Here is a 14,764-nt window from a genome sequence, read left to right on the forward strand (position 1 = left end):
AATCAAAATGGGTGGGTTTTCTAAGCTTTGTCCCACCCCCATTTTTGGGCATTTACTAATCTTAATATTGTATTCATAAAATATGTAAATATTTAGTAGTGGAAAACCAATTAGTGAAAGGAAAGGTACATGGACCCTCGTCTCCCTCTGCCACGCTTTCTCTTAAAATGGAGTTTTCAAAGAGCACCAGAGAAAGGACTGTGTACCTTTCTTTAACTGGTTTTCCATTTCTAATCCTGCAATAGAAAGAGAGTGACTAATTTCCCTGTTTTGAACGATATAAATATCAACCTGTTTTCTACAACACAATGAAACTAAATACAACAAAATGAATATGAGCAAATATCTAACTTAAAAATAAGGTGTTTTTTCCATTCCAGTTTGTGGCTGATTTAAGGGTCAAGCTGCAGACTTTAGCCAGAACCTTAAGTTAACGCTAATGGCGCCATATATTTTTAACTGTAGGAACTCTTTCTGCTGGTAGATTAAAGATGAGAAGTTTTGACCCATTTCATGATTTAATTAGAAATAAGATGAAGGACATATGCTGAGGGTTACTCTACATTCTCTGGTACTGTTGAACACATACAAAATAGGGAAATGGGGCGTTCTCCGTTTTTCTACAGCAGGATTAGAAATGGAAAACCAATTAACGAAAGGTACACGGAACATTTAAGGTGCTTTATGTAGCAGTGTAACCACATTTAATTGCCACACTTACAAAGCATGTATTTACTAACATGGGACAACACTTGTTGTTTTTGTGTAAATAAGGAATGCAAATGTTTTTATAAGTCCCTACATGCCTCATTTTGTGAATAAAAATAGAATTGTGTAACTTTAATATAGTTGCACTGTAAGTACCAGTGTTGTGTTCCCTCTGGGGTGCTGTGGTGTAGATGATGAAGAATCTTTCAGACACTGTCTAGAGTTTTAAATACATCTTTATTTCACAAAAGAACAGCATCTTACCAACCATAAAGGCTGGGAGAGAATCCAGTGAGTTTCAATCTATCTCATTCATTCATATATATACATACATACACTCAGTTATATAGGCTGGTTTGTCATTTCCTGTTCTGGAAAAAAAGATGCACTGTAAGGACATGCTGTCCTGCTACATCCAGGAAAGATGCTTAACCTAACATCCCATTCTCACAGAGACCAAAACCCCTATGCAGTGGTATGAAAAAGTTTTTGCACCCCGGATAATTATCAGGATTTTCCTTTTTATAAATCATTGGTTGTTCGGATCAACAATTTCAGTTAAATATATCGTATAGCAGACGAACACAGAGAAAATGAAGTTTATAGGATTTACAGAAAATGTGCAATAATTATTTAAACAAAATTAGGCATAAATCTGGGCACTGCAACAGAAAAATGACATTTGATGTTTAGTAGATCCTCCTTTTGGAAATTCTGGTTGAAGGTAACCTTTCTTCTTTACAAAACATCTCCAGTTCAGTCAGGTTTGATGAGCGTGGAGAGCCTCCTTTAAATCACACCACAGATGTTCAATAATATTCAGGTCTGGGGACTGAGATGGCCGTTCCTAAATGTTGGACTGGTTCCTCTGCACGGATGCATTAGTAGATTTTGATCAGTGTTTAGGGTCATTGTCTTGTTGAAGTATCCAGCCCTAGTGCAACTTCAACTTTGTCACTGATTCTTGAACATTCTCAAGAACCTGCCGATATTGACTGGAATCCATGCGACCCTCAACTTTTTGAACGAAAACTTCAGTTTTCTTTGCCTGCCACTTCAGGTCTTAACTAGAACTGTGCTGTGGTCTTCCATCATCTCACTATGTTCCTCACAGTGGAAACTGACAGCTGAAATCTCTAAGATAGCTTTTTGTATCCTTCCTCTAAACCATGATGTTGAACAGTCTTTGTTTTCAGGTCATTTGAGAGTTGTCACTCTTCAGAGAAGATGCAAAGAGGTGAAAAACTTGCAATTGGCCCCTTAACCCTTTCTCGTCATTGGATTCACCTGTGTATGTAGGTCAAGGGTCAATGAGCTTTACAAAACAAACTGTGTCCCAATAATTAGTGCTAAAGGTTTTCAAATCAATAAAACCACAAGGGTGCCCACCTTTATGCACCTGCCTAATTTTGTTGAACTATTGCACACTTTCTGTAAATCCTATAAACTTCATATCACTGTGTTTGTCTGCTATATGATGTATTTAACTGAAACTGCTGATCCAAACACCCAATGATTAATAATTCAGGGGTACCCAAACATTCATACCACTGTAAATATATCTTCAGAACAATGAGACATTCCTATGTACTGCACACAATTAACATATGCATAGATGGACATTAAATTATACGTCACCAGGAAAATACACTAAAATGTGGGAAATTACACAGCAAGGAAAGTACACCCTAAAACCTTGGTAGATACACTGTTAAAAAAAAAAAAAGGCTGTGTTACAGAATACTCTTCCGTTCTGCATTAAGGCGTTTGTGGTAAATCTTCAGGAGCTTCTTTTATAGTGCACCTGCCAAGAGAGATGAAGTTGGGTTAGAAACACTTTTGAAAGTAGAGGTAACGGTCAGATGAAGGTAACGGAGGAGAGCCACTGGTTAAAACTTGCGGTGAGTCAGTTGTCTGACCTGCAGGTCTAGACTTTGGACACTAGGGGTCACCCTTTCGGGGTCAGTCTTCTGCAGGGTTTTACCTCCGTTTCACACTTACAGGGGATATCAGATTTTTTTCATGCTCAGAGTAACACTATAGTGTTTTTTTTTTTTACCACTCACCTGAGAAGGAATGATTTTTTTTTTCTTTTGTATTAAACACTCTTCTCCTTTTGAGGCATGGTTTAATTTTCTGTTACAGTGACACCATGCCAGTCTCCACTTAACAAATGTGTGATGTTTGCCTCTGGCTTAAATGCAGCACTCAGCAGGTGAGCCTAGTCAGTCCTGACTGACCTGGAGGATTGTGGGATTTGGAGTTTCTATGACCCTATAGTTCAGTAATTCTCCTAGAGCAACACAAACACTCTTCATGCTGCTGGGGATGTGGGCTGATTCCTTACATAAATACATTTTTCTTACCATCTCTCCTGCATTTTATCATTACACAGATCCCAGCTGCCACCACACACACCAAGCCCACAGCCGCCAGCACAGGGATAACAATCAGTTTTAAGGGGTCCCCTGGACCCAGCTCTGAAACACACAACACAGAAGGTTATCCAGAGGCCCAGAGTGGACTGAGGGGAGTCTACTGCAGGCTGCAGCTCCGTACCCAGATGGACGTCCAGCTTGTTGTCCAGGCCGAGGTGGGTGACGCTGCAGGTGAAGACGCTCTGTTTAAGGTCCTCTCCACTGAGCTCCAGGTTTATCTTCATCTGGTAGGTCCCGTCTCCGTTGGGCAGCAGCTCTCCTCCAGTGGTCAGTAGCTCAGGGACTGGTTCTCCGTCTCTGAGGATGGTCAGGTTGATGTGACGGGGGTAGAAACCAGTGGCCAGACAACTGACCCCATCCCACCCAGACACAGAGCGTTTCTTCTGGATCAGCCTCACTCTGGGTTTCACTGGAGAGAGGAACAGGAACCCGGCGTCAGAAATATCATGTTTAGATTTAGTGGCTGATTGGCCAGAGAGTTACTCAGGAGCGAGACCATGCAGGGCCTTCTTTATGTTAGAAACTTCAATTTCCACCTTAAATGTTGCAGTAGCCACAGTCACTATAATGTAATTAAATGGTGAACCAAAGGTGGAAATGGACATTCACAGACACCTGTAAAATATTAGCAATGTTTTTTGTTTGTTCTGAAGTAAAGGGACATAACACACTGAACTGTACTTATATTAATCTGAGACAACACACTGGTGATAGTTTTCAAAGAAACAAAATAAAAAAAAACATTTGTAGAGATTCCGTAAATAAGGGTGTTGATTGACTGTAGATACTAAGCAAGCACTTAGGAAATAAAGGGATAATACCTTGTATACAGGGTTAATGTTTGTGCTTTGATCATCTGTGGTAGAAGTGTGGGATTGAGCTCCCTCTGATCACCTACAGTTGGAGAGCCCTGATCTAGACCCTTACCTACTCTTCAATACTGAGAATGAGTGTCTCAGTGGAACATCTACTGTACCTTTTTAATCAGGAACAGAACTGTACCTTACTCTGTATTAACTGTTGTGTTGATGTCATTCGCCCCGTTTCATCTCCAGGACTTTTATTGTGTTCTTTTATTCTCCACAGTTGTATAATGAAAGATTACAGAGATCCCCCTCTCCTTCTGGAGAAGAGAATGTAATGAACCTTTAGGGAACACTGCTGTACTTTCTTTAAAAGGTACACTACACTGTTTGTAGCTTTAGTGACAACAATGTTCCTGTACTGTAGAGCTGAAACATTTTTATTTAAAAATGTAAGTGACAATTTTTAGGAAACTTTTTAAACTTTTTAAAAAAAAATTTATCCTCAAGGTGTCCTCATTAAACATGCCAAAAAATCATTCAAATATCTATATATAATGTGGGCAGCATTTCTTGAACTTGTTCGTACAGAATATAAAACCATTAATAAATAGCCACAACCTCGAAGCTAAACATAAAGATATTTAGATACATATATAAGTTAAAGTCATCTTACCTTTCCTCTTCACCTGATGACTCCTTTTTTTCAGGTAAGCTTTCAGTGTTGAAATGCATGCTGGGTAATACAGATTTTCCTGATTGAACTGCAATGATAAAAATAGTGCATTCAACCTTCCATCTGGGATATTTAAACCATTTTCATATGTAAGTTTGCCTTCATGAAAATACAGCTCGTCTGCTGTGGAGCCTCTGATGGCGTTCTTGGTGATCATTGGTCCGAGCTGATCATTATCCTTCAGTTCACACACCACCAGTCTCTGATCAACGTAAATCCCTAAAACAAAAATAAACATGGACTTTTACTGTTCAGGAACCACGCAAAGGGTGGAGAGAATCATCACTGAATGCTCACACCCTGGTCATAACTTCATACAGCCTCTCCCCTCTGGTAGGTGCTACAGGTCCATCTTCACTAAAACATCCAGATTCAGGAACATCTTCTCCCCTCAGGCCTTCTCTCTTTTAAAAAGCTGATCAATAACCTGTACATGTGCACACTGTACTTTTATTGCTGCTATATTGTCTGTACATAGGCTGCATGTATTGTCTAACAGTCTGTATGTTGTGTATACTGTTTACTGTGCATTGTCTGAAAACCATCTGCACTTTGTATTTACTCTAGAGGGACATCATCAGCTGTAACCAAATTCCTTGTGTGTATCCACATACTTGGTCAATAAATCTGATTCTGATTCTGAAACAGTGTTATTTACCTGCAGTAACACATCAATATGTATGTAATTCATCTGCTGATCTTGACTTCCTCCATAAAACATTTATTGACTGACTGAGTAATGATAAGAGCACAGAACATTTTGTGAAGTCTTACTCCAGTATAATGAATTATATCTAACTAGGCATTCCTGACCTTCAAGCCCTCAGACGGCACTGCATGAGAAAACAACATTCTATTGTTTTAAATATAAGGAAACAGGCTCAGGAGGACTTCACTGTGCTGCTGCATCAAGAAATACATCCTAAAGAATTAGATGAGGGTGGGTGAGGGCATCTGTGCTCATGTCATTGGCGACCCGTGTCACCCGTGAGTAAAGACACCATTGATGTGGAGATTTATATAATGGTTTTTAAGAGACAAATTCTGTCATCATGGCAGTATATTTTCTGGTTATTTCAGCAGGACGATGCTAGTTCTCATTCTGTACGTGCTACAATAGAGTGGCTTCAACAGTGGCTTGACCAGCCGGCCTCTTTGGGGACTTGTCTCAAAACAAAGCTTTCAAGAGAATTCAAACATCAAAATACCTCAAATAATTGTACACTTACTTTCAGTGTTGTTTAAATCACGTGTGACATAGTCCCATCTGTCTTTAAAGTCAGCCTGCATGTAGGACGTTATAGTCTTGACTATATCTGGGTCAACCACAGTGTCCACTTCCTCCTCCTTATGGTGGTCTCGTGAAAATAGTATTTTTTTCTCTGAATCAAAGTATGCCACAGTGAGGTCGTCCAACAGGAGAGTGAAACTAAATTTGGGAAACGATGTGTCTCCTTTGATGTAAGTTGTAAGCATCACCAGAGAGTGAGAATCTGTAAGAGGAGAGAAGGTTTAATTAGAGAATCTGGAATAATGATGCGGTAAGAGTCAATTATACACAGCTGGGGCAGATTACTATGAGGTGTATCATCTAATTACTTATGTAAAGATCTTATATGATTTTAAATTAACATTAGAATTCTATCAATACCATTTGAGCAAGTAATCATAATTTCACATCAGATTAAAAAATGTAACATTTTAAAAACAATTAAAATATAACTATATTTTATAATAACTGATGTAAAACTGAAATAAAAAAATTGAAAGAAGAAAAAAAAAGGTTTTGAAGAATAAATACATTCTAGTGTTTGTTCATTTCTGTTCCTTTTTTGTTCTTTAATCTGCTAGCTTTCTTTCTTATTCTGTATGTTTTTCTGTTCTTTATTACCGGGTTAGGCATTTTTGCTGACTGACTGACTCCTAATGTTGAAACGCTCATGCACAAGTAGGAGCTGTGAGTTCTGCCATATTTCACAGAGAGAACTTAAGGTTGCGCCTATGGCAAACCATTTTATACCAGCATTATAAGTCCTAATTCAGTTTTTACTAGTAAAATTATAATTGTTACTAGTAAAAATAAAATTCTGACTAGTAAAAATAAGAATTGTAGATATCTATAATTCAGTCCTCACTAGTAAAAAAGACATTTTTGAATGAGTATTGAATTAGATATGTGGCAAGCCGTTTTAGCTTTTAATCATTTTTTCTTGATATCAAGAATTCAGTTTGCACATTCAATTATAACTAGTAAAAAAAAGCTACATTTACTAGTAACAATTTAATTCTTGATACCAAATATTTAATTTTAACTAGTGAAAATTTAATTTCTGATATCAAACATTTTAATGTTTTCACATGTAAAAAAAACCATTTTATTCTTACTAATATAAATTTTATTTTTACTAGTGGAAATTGAATTCTTACTAGTTAAAATGTATTGTTTGATATCCATCCATCCATTATCTGTAACCGCTTATCCAATTTAGAGTCGCGGGGGGTCCAGAGCCTACCTGGAATCATCGGGCGCAAGGCGGGAATACACCCTGGAGGGGACGCCAGTCCTTCACAGGGCAACACAGACACACACACACATTCACACACTCACACCTACGGACACTTTTGAGCCGCCAATCCACCTGCAACGTGTGTTTTTGGACTGTGGGAGGAAACCGGAGCACCCGGAGGAAACCCACGCGGACACGGGGAGAACACACCAACTCCTCACAGACAGTCACCCGGAGCTGGAATCGAACCCACAACCTCCAGGCCCCTGGAGCTGTGTGACTGCGACACTACCTGCTGCGCCACCGTGCCGCCCCGTATTGTTTGATATCAAGAATTTAATTTTCACTAGTAAACCATCAATTATTGATATCAAATTTTATTTTTACTAGTGAAAATTCAATTTTTGATATCAAGAATTAAATTGTTACTAGTGAAAATTACATTTTAGATATGAAGAATTAATTTTTTACTAGTAAATATTAAATTCCTGATTTCAGAAATAACATTTTCACTAGTGACAATTTAAATTCTTACTAATAAAAATAGTTTTTTTTTTACTTGTAACAAATGAATTTTCACATGTGCAAATTGAATTCTGGATATCAAGAAAAAATGATTAAAAGCTAAACGGCTTGCCATATATTTTAGAGTGTCCCTGCAGCTGTGACAGAGACACTACCTGCTGCTCCACTGTGCCACCCTCCTAGTTTCTCGTTTATTTTGTTTTCTGCGTTGTTTTTATTCTTCAGCTGCTCCTCACCCTGTGTAGGTGATTGGGGAAGACTGGACCGATATAGAGATCCTTGTTTTTCTTTGGACAGTGACAATTACTGTAGTCCACTGCCTTCTAGAACACCAGCTGTGGGACTCTGTAGATGTTAAATGTCGTGTTTATTTGTTTGAAGATATACTTCTCAAACTTTGAAAAATGAATGAAATACTATGTAAATAAATTTCCCATTCCTTAACTTGTAGGTAATTTTTCCCTGAAGCATATCCTATATGTATACGTTTCCAGGAAGGACTTGGAGCTTTGTCCATTAAATGTCACTGTGCATTTGGGATTTTAGGGTCATGAACTTGAGAAACCTTATCCTTCACCTCACCTACACTTATCTTATTTTTAGAGTAGAATAGATGTACAACAGTATGTTTATTTGTCAACTGAACAAAAGATGTGGTTTCCACATTCTGTCATATCACATGCTCTATTCACAGGGCCATGACAAAAGATCTCCACTGTAAAATTTCTTCATCTTCAGGACATCAATATTCTGTTATATTGTGTCTTTAGTGAGTCTTTCAGATTTTTGAGACACTTTGAAAATAAAGAGATAATATCCGCGGAAGGAAGCTAAACGTGTAGTTTTTCCACGGTTGTGTTCGTCAGTCTGGTGGTCATAGCGGCGACAATGAACTACTGCACCATTTAAGGTGAAAGAGGAAACCGTAATGATTTTCTAAAGGAGCTTACTAATGTAAAAATCAAACAAAAATAAACCAACAGGCTTTAAATATTGATGGATAGATTTGACTTCATGTTATATTCCAACTGTCCTTAACATCAACCAATAAAGGGCTTGAAATGTTCTGAACTCCTACTAAATGTCACTACTAGTAAATGTCAGAAAGGTCAGAAAAACACCTTAATCAAAAATAAAACATCTAGAAAAACTACTTCTGTGAAAAATTAATTCTAATGCAGGAGTTTTTCCATCTGATTAATTGCATCTGATTAATTGCATATGAATACATGAAAATAGATCTAAAAAATGTACAAATATCCTCCATTACAGGTAATTTATCACAGTTATTTTAATGTATTGAGGTTTAAGAGACCATTTTATATTAAGAAAGCATCACTTCAGGAAATAGACAAAGTTTCTCAGATTTCTCAGAAGCAAAGTTGTAAGGCAGAATGTAAAGATCTGAATTACAGAAGGCTGAGCCTGTGGTTTCCTGGTTTGCAGAGAAGCACACTGTTGGTTAAAAAGTTACACTTGCACAAACAAACAAAAAAAAGAAAAACAAACAAACAAAAAATGTTTAAACAAAACTAAATTGTTCTTACCTGCGAGGACTGTAGGTGCTGCCCAAAGCAGGAAAGTTAGGAATGCCATCGTCTCGGCTGCAAAAACAATGCTCTATACACCTTCCTCCTGTTTCCTCGACTCTACTTTCATTTCTCACCCCTTTCTCCTTCCTGCTGCAGCAGAGAAACCATCAGAGAAAAGACGCAGCGCTTGTGGTGTGTTTCACTTGTGTCTTTGTGAATTTAAGGATGTAACAGAATTAAACTGCAGTATACACACAACAATGTAATACACTTCTGTTTCACACACACACACACACACACAATCAGTCAAAACTTTTTAAAACAACGTCGTTATTTCTACACAGACTCCCTTATCTCAGCTCCACTGACTCTTACAGAAACACTTCTTACAGACTGTACTCCATCTGTTGCTCTGAATACATTTCTTGCTTTTTTTAAACCCCTCAGTGTCTGCACTGAGAACACAGTATGCGGAGCGACAGATAGACCTCAGTGTGTAACTGTAGAGCTACAGATTTGAGGAGGTTGGCCATAATCTCACCAGAGAGCTCTGACCCTGCTGCTGTAAATGTCCCAAAGTGTGTACCGTCCACAGCTGATGATTTTAAGAGGGTTCTTTAAGACTTTCAGTGTTTGTGGTTATTAAAGGGGCTCTGTGTTTAATAAAACGTAGGGAACAGAGAAGACCCTCAATAATCCAGACTTTGTTATTGATCTATTTTAATAACTGAGCTTGAGGTGAGTGCATTACACACAGCAACAGGTTCAACACGAATCTCATCTGAGTCCAGAAATCCAGCACTGGAGCAGTGAGGAAGGGCAGTGGACCTGATCTCCCTCCCTCTCAGGGTTCTCTCTGCTCCAGCTGCAGTCTCCCAAGACTTTACCCACCCTTCACTTTCAATTCCTTAAAGAAACAGGACTCTACAATTCTCTTCTAGATACTGCACCATCTTCTGTTCACAAACTGAAAATCATATCAACATTTTAACTGTAGATTGTTGTAATTCATCTCCAGGACTGTTTCATAAAGTTCAGATGAGCTTAGATCTGCTTCATTATCATCAGGAAAGGAAAGTCATCACTGTACTTTCAGCTACAGGGGCCTGTGGTTAATGTGGGTTCATTTAGGCCACACCCACAGGTATCCGAGTTTTTTTCTGTGTCACTGAGGTTTTCAGAATCTCGAAGGCGATGTCTTGTTTACAGCTGAAACAGCGTTTTAAAAACACTGACATCTCACTCTGAACCGCACTGGACTCCCTTATACATCAGCAGTGTGTGTGTGTGTGTGTGTGTGTGTGAGAGAGAGAGACAGAGAGAGGTAGGGAGAGACACACTGGCCGTAACAGACTGCTGCACGTCCTAAGTCATCTATTGAAGGTGGATGGACAAATCCCAGTAACAGTAGTCAAACAAAGAGAAGGAATAGTGAGAAAGAGAAAGTGTATAGAAGAGATATTATAACAGACAGAAAATAAAGTGCTTTTGTGTTGTCATTTGGATGTGGATACTTTATAAATGCTGTTTGTGTCGACTGATGTTTTTGAAAAAGCAAAAAACATTTTTAAAGTGAAGTGTACCAGGACACGTACAGATGGTGATTTCGACTCCGAGCTTACTGTGTTTCCACAGCGGCCTAAAAATATGACCTTTTTATGTTTCATGAAATATTTCACGTGACCCTGACTCATGAAGGACACACGGGTTTTCCTCAAAGTCTGAAAACACAGGTTGAGCTCAGGTTGAATTTCACAGGGAGGAAATGTAATGTCATTCGTAACCTGCTGTTTGGTTTTATGATGTATTTATGACGTACAATCAGACTGTATTAGAGTTACTAACCACGGAACGAACATCACACGAAATTTTAATTCCACCAGACTGACTCAATACAAAAATACATTAAACCTCACTATCTCTGCTCCGCAGGTTAATCCCGATTGATTAAAAATAAAGGTTCATTTTAAGTGGTGAATGAAAGTGTGTGGGTTTCCTCCAGGTGATCCCGCTTCCTTCCACAGTATAAACACACACTGGTGTGTGAAACTGTCCACAGCCGTGAGTGACAGTGTGAAGTTCACACCAGAGACTTGGGATAAAACCTGTAACTGCATGCTGGACATCTTCAAAAGCACCATCCCACACCTGTGAGTCCTTCTTTCTGCAGAGACGATCAAATCCGGTCTGTCGTGAGTCTGAGAGATCTGTTCTTTTTAAGGTGGATTAGATTATGTTTATTCTGTCCTGCCATCAAGCTGCTGACATGGCGACCGGCAGGTGTGGGCGGAGATCATATCACACAGCTGGACGTGGACAAACATCTGGTAGGAAAACTGCAGCTCTCTTCCCAGCAGAACCAAAAGGAGTTATTTTCAGTTTAGATGAATATTAATAGGGTTTTCTTTGAATATCTTTTCTACTGCTCTGGAATCAGTTTGTTTAACTCTTAGATGTCTAGTAGTATCAGTGTGCTAAAGAATCTACATGTGATTTTCATGATCAGTGTCAGATTTAAAATGTCTTCTGTTCTACTCACACACACAAGTGTAGTTTAAATGTGTTTAATATATAGTTTGAAAGTTCAGAGTCTGGATCCTTCCACACAGTTCTCCTCCTTGTTGCATTGTTACTTCTGAATATTAATGGCATTAATTAATTAATTCTGATGTTTATATAGTTCTATGTTGTAAATATATAGCTTTATGTCCTCATTCATTTTAAGGGTGTATTTAAAACCATTTCAGTGATCAAGACTGATGCGTCCATTTCCTTTTTAAAACTCAAGATTAGATAATACTTTATTGTTAGATCCAAGATCTGAAATTTGTGTTGCATAAAAGCAGTAGCTCTGTTAAAATACAATACATTAACATTACAACAATTAACATTAAAACACAGACATAAAAAATAAATTCACTCGCGTTGTAACAGCTTTCATTGATATGAGTTAAGCTCTTTGTTCAGTTTAGGAATTGACTGATGTACAAAAGAATGTTTCAGTCTAAACTCATTCAGCAGTGGAACACTATCGTCATAGAGACGGAAGAGGTACATATTCACTGTTAAAGACATGATTAGAATCAGAAATTATGTTTTTAGGCAGCCGCATTGTGTTGTTACAGATGTAGACAAACAGCTGTACCACACAGCATCACAATACTGCAGAACACTCCGAATAACAGCAGTATTAAACAATGAGTATCTGCCGAGTAGCTCCAAAAGATCGGAGGTGACAAAGAAAATAAATTCTCTTTTAAATTTTTTTTTACAGATGTAGTCAGTATGATGTCTCTATGATAGAGTGACATCAATCATTACACCAAGATATTTATAAGACTGCGCCTGTTTAATTATTTCATTATTGATAATGGTAGGATTTGGAAGAATTGATTTTAGGCCAAACAAAATTTCTTCTGTTTTCTTTGCGTTTATATGTAGAGTATTGTTTTTGCTGCATGTGACCACGTTGTTAACCCCCTGTTGGTGCAGATCGGGGCTGTCTGAGTCATTTAATAATGCCATCGGAATATTTTAGAACATATTGATTATTTGAAGTTAAATGACATTCGTCTGTGTATAGTAAGAGCAAAGCAGAACTGACGCAGCCCTGAGGTGCACCAACACTGGCTGAAAAGGCAGAAGAAAGAGTCTTTCATTTCGCACTTTCTGGATTTTTTAAATGCACATAAGCGTATTGTTTTTAGGGCAGACTAACTGTCTCTGACCGGTGCTATATTCAGCTACATTCTTCTCTTGAGTTTTGCCAGTGGAGACGGTACTGTAGACATCAGGAAGTGTAAATTTAACAAAAACAGGTTGGATAACCCTGAATTTGAATGCGGTTAAACCAAGTTCAAGGCAATCAGTGAAAGGCACATTAGTTTAAAATCATAGACATGTCTAAGTCTCTTTTAGTGGTGATCATGGACTCCTAAATGCATCCCAGCGCCCTTAAAATTAAGAGTAAAAAGTCATAATTTTTTGTTTTTGTTTTAAATGTTTCTAAATAAAATTAAATGTAAAGTGCTGGGCGATATTAATGCATATCAAAATCACAATTACTTGTACATTTTGCCGTGATTAAGATTAATAAACAGTTGTATTGTTTTTGTATTTTTGACCCTCATCATTTAGTGACGAGGCACCTGCTGTAAAAATGCTCCAATAATATTCATTACATTTTACTTTTTGACTTTGTTTTAGTCAAAACACAGCACGCCCAAAACACAGACGCTGCTCGATCACTTTATCAGCTTCAGCATTTAGGTCGCTTCCATGTGGCACATAGGGGCAGATTCACTACGTCTTGGTCGCTTGGTTTTAAAGGGACAGTACATGAACATACACTGAATAATAATGAAAAAAAACAACAGTTAAAAATTATTGATAGAATAGATAGAGACAAGATTATGTCGAAGTTCTGAATGTCAATTTCGATTCATTTTTGATAAATTGCCCCGCCCTAATTATTATTATTACTGTTATCTATCAGTGATTTGCTGCATTTAGATTTTTAAATTAAAGGAACACACCTTTCACTTAAATATAACAATTTGTTCATAAGATGTTACAGTTTGTCTGATTTAAATCTAAATTATTCCAGATTTTCTAACATGGTACTCACTCCAGCTCTCCTGGTCATAGTCCCCCACAGCAGTATTTAATGTGCTCTGCGCCCCTACAGTTCAGATCCTAGAACTGCCTTTTTAAAATATTAGTTCCTCAGAAAATACAGGAATCACTCACTGTAAAGTCTGTAAAAAAGGCATTAGTGCAGTGTGCTTTTTGTTGTTTTGCTATTGTGAAAGTGGTCTTAATTTTGGCTCTAAGTTGTGTTATAATGGTCTTAAAAATACTTAATTTTGATCTCCCCATAACTGCAGAGCCCCTGAAAAAGACACAGACTCATTAACAGCTTCAAACTGGAGCCACATTCGTAGTTCATTTTTTCCCAGTCTTTTGAAATCGTGCTAAAGATATTTTTGTATTTATTTGATCAATTTAAACAAGCAACGAGTCACTTTTACCAGTAAAACCTAGTATTTTTAAAGAAAATAATTTTTAAATGTTTTACATGGGATGAAGTCTTTATGCTCCACAGCATGGAGGTAGCCATGTGTAGCGTAGTAACAGTATTTGAATTAGTTATGTTTAATGGTGATTATCACTTGATGAATTTAGATGACAACAATATTAATAATTTATCAGAGATTGAAATACTATCAACACTAGGGGTGAGTTTTCAGGATTTTCAGACTCTTAGGAATAGACTCCACACACCGTATTTTTACAAATAATGGAAATACTTTATTAAGAGGAATGATAATAAGTTGATAAACATAGCATAATCATCAATATCTCACGGAATCAACGCAGGGGAAACCAGTTTGAATTTAATAATTGGCTAGGCTATATGACTTGTGAATAATAGGTGTTTCTAAATTAGATTTAAGTAATGTATAAATTTATTAAGAGACTTAATTAGGCATCAGCTTCTGAAAATGAGTAGTTT

The 14,764-nt window shown here is 37.5% G+C and overlaps 1 protein-coding gene across 1 annotated transcript; it reads right to left on the bottom strand.

The window, feature by feature from the left end:
- Positions 1 to 1,397: 1,397 nt before the first annotated feature.
- On the bottom strand, positions 1,398 to 13,894 carry LOC136673341 (major histocompatibility complex class I-related gene protein-like). Its single transcript, XM_066648739.1, has 7 exons — positions 13,877 to 13,894; positions 9,265 to 9,396; positions 5,915 to 6,178; positions 4,626 to 4,904; positions 3,268 to 3,555; positions 3,075 to 3,188; positions 1,398 to 1,495 (listed from the first exon to the last, which is right to left on the bottom strand). Exons 2-7 carry the CDS (start codon positions 9,311 to 9,313, stop codon positions 1,398 to 1,400), a joined length of 1,092 nt encoding a protein of 363 aa, XP_066504836.1. The 5' UTR covers positions 9,314 to 9,396; positions 13,877 to 13,894.
- Positions 13,895 to 14,764: the final 870 nt, after the last annotated feature.

Source organism: Hoplias malabaricus, chromosome 17, assembly GCF_029633855.1.
Source record: "Hoplias malabaricus isolate fHopMal1 chromosome 17, fHopMal1.hap1, whole genome shotgun sequence".
NCBI classification, from domain to species: Eukaryota; Metazoa; Chordata; class Actinopteri; order Characiformes; family Erythrinidae; genus Hoplias; species Hoplias malabaricus.